This window comes from Hippocampus comes, unplaced genomic scaffold (assembly GCF_001891065.2).
Source record: "Hippocampus comes isolate QL1 unplaced genomic scaffold, H_comes_QL1_v1.1 scaffold143, whole genome shotgun sequence".
Classification (NCBI taxonomy): Eukaryota; Metazoa; Chordata; class Actinopteri; order Syngnathiformes; family Syngnathidae; genus Hippocampus; species Hippocampus comes.
The window spans coordinates 310,042-312,407 of NW_017805504.1; the positions used below are offsets into that span (position 1 = coordinate 310,042).

Below are 2,366 nucleotides of genomic sequence, written 5' to 3' on the forward strand. Positions count from 1 at the left end.
GGTCCCGTAAGGTGGAGGGATTCCAGCCGCTGCTTGGGGATCAGTACCAGCGATACGATGACGGCAAAAGCCAGTCAGCCCTCTGAGCTCAGGCCTCACCCACGTGCCTCATAAACTATTACTTTAACTTTAAGACCACTCAAAACCAGGCTAATTGAACACTGTCAGAATGCAGGAGAATAATTCTGCCTTTGGAGAACTAAAGTTTAGGATTTATCGTCTTCCAGGTGAACCAACACAAACACTCCCTTGGAAAACATTTTAATCAAGAATTCAAAATAACACGATTCAAGTAATACTAAAAAGGAGTCGTCCAAATAATTAGTTGAGTAAGTATTCATTTGTCACTGTCCTGTGACAAACATTTTTTTAATTTGTAAAATTTTTACATTAATGCATGTGGCATGGTGGACGACTGCTTACCACGTCCACCTCACAGTGTAGAGGTTGTGGGTTCGAATCTGGCCCCGGTCTTCCTGCGTGCAGTTTGCATGTTCTCTCTCTGCTTGAGTAGGTTTTAGCAGGGTAGTCCGGTTTCCTCCCACGTTCTGAAAACATGCATGGCATGTTAATGGAATAATCTAAATCTTCCCTAGGCGTGACTGTGAGTGTGAATGTGAATGGTTGTTTCTCGGTGTGTGCCCTGCGATTGGCTGGCAAGCAGTTCAAGGTGCACCACGCCTGCTACCTGAAGGCAGGTGGGATAGGCTCCACCACACCCCCGACTCTCGCGAGGATAAGTGGATCAGATAATGGATAGATAGACATTAATGCGTTATGGACGTTCCGTTAAGAGTAAAGGTCAAAGTAGGGTCAAGTTTTAAAGTCGGGTCACCATTTGAGTTAAAATTTAGTTAAAAAAAAAAAAAATTCAACTATCAGTTTTCAAAGTAGTTCGGGTTTCAAAGTCGACTGTATTTTGTGGGGTCTAGGCTATAGTGCCCCCCAGGGGAACTATGACCCCGCAGTAAGGAGCCTCCATAACCTGGCCCACTTGTTCCTGAACGGCACCGGGGGCCAGACCCACCTTTCGCCCAACGACCCCATCTTCGTCCTGCTCCACACCTACACGGACGCTATCTTCGACGAGTGGCTGCGGAGACACAGCCCAGGTAGGTTTTGGCGACACGAAATGCTTAGTTAGCGCTCTCTCGTCAACACCGAGGACGACGTTGGACATTCTTGGCAGGGTCGGCCGTGTATCCTGACCAAAATGCCCCGATTGGTCATAACCGGGGCTACAATATGGTTCCTTTCTGGCCTCCTGTGACCAATGCTGAGATGTTCGTGACCGCCCCCGAAAACCTCGGCTACTCTTACGAAGCCGAATGGCCAGGTATGCAAAAGCCACTTCATTTTTATGACTGCTGTTCTGAGCCCAGCTTTTTCTCAAGGTCAACCTTTCACGCTGACTGAAATGATCACGATGGGCATCATCGCCGCCCTGGTGGTTGTTGGCGCCATCTTCGTGGCCACCACTTGTGCCGTACGCGCCAGGTCCCGTAAGGTGGAGGGATTCCAGCCGCTGCTTGGGGATCAGTACCAGCGATACGATGACGGCAAAAGCCAGTCAGCCCTCTGAGCTCAGGCCTCACCCACGTGCCTCATAAACTATTACTTTAACTTTAAGACCACTCAAAACCAGGCTAATTGAACACTGTCAGAATGCAGGAGAATAATTCTGCCTTTGGAGAACTAAAGTTTAGGATTTATCGTCTTCCAGGTGAACCAACACAAGCACTCCCTTGCAAAACATTTTAATCAAGAATTCAAAATAACACGACTCAAGTAATACTAAAAAGGAGTCGTCCAAACAATTAGTTGAGTAAGTATTCATTTGTCACTGTCCTGTGACAAACATTTTTTTAATTTGTAAAATTTTTACATTAATGCATGTGGCATGGTGGACGACTGCTTACCACGTCCACCTCACAGTGTAGAGGTTGTGGGTTCGAACAATGTTATAACTTGCTGTTGGTGAGGTCAACTGTGTCGCTGCTTTATTATATATGTTTTACTGACATCTGATCGTTCTGTTGTTATTTCCTTGAGTGTAGCTCCATCTAGTGGATGCATTGTAGATTGCATCTTATAACGTGGTGCACCCAATGGATGAAAAAAAATTACAAAATAAGCCATTCATTGAAGGTGCGCCTCATAATCCAGTGTGCCCTTTAGTGTGGAAAATACGGTACCCAGCCTGTGCCTTTTTATTCCACCATCTGATTGGCTCAAATTAAAAACCTACCTAGATTTGGTTTGGAACATCGCCTTTTGCTTTGTCAAGCCTGTGTGTGTTCTCCAAAGGATTTTCTTCTGGCTTCTGACTGGCTGAAAAAAATGTTCCGTTAAGAGTAAAGGTCAAA

The 2,366-nt window shown here is 45.7% G+C and overlaps 1 protein-coding gene across 1 annotated transcript in view; it reads left to right on the forward strand.

Annotated features, from left to right (window-relative positions):
* Positions 1–2,366, forward strand: part of LOC109520293 (5,6-dihydroxyindole-2-carboxylic acid oxidase-like) — a 6,913-nt gene that overhangs the window by 3,622 nt on the left and 925 nt on the right. The window contains exons 5-7 of the mRNA XM_019877419.1: positions 933–1,112; positions 1,190–1,336; positions 1,395–1,507. Of these exons, the coding sequence (XP_019732978.1) occupies positions 933–1,112; positions 1,190–1,336; positions 1,395–1,507 (440 nt within the window). The remainder of the gene's footprint in view (positions 1–932; positions 1,113–1,189; positions 1,337–1,394; positions 1,508–2,366) is intronic.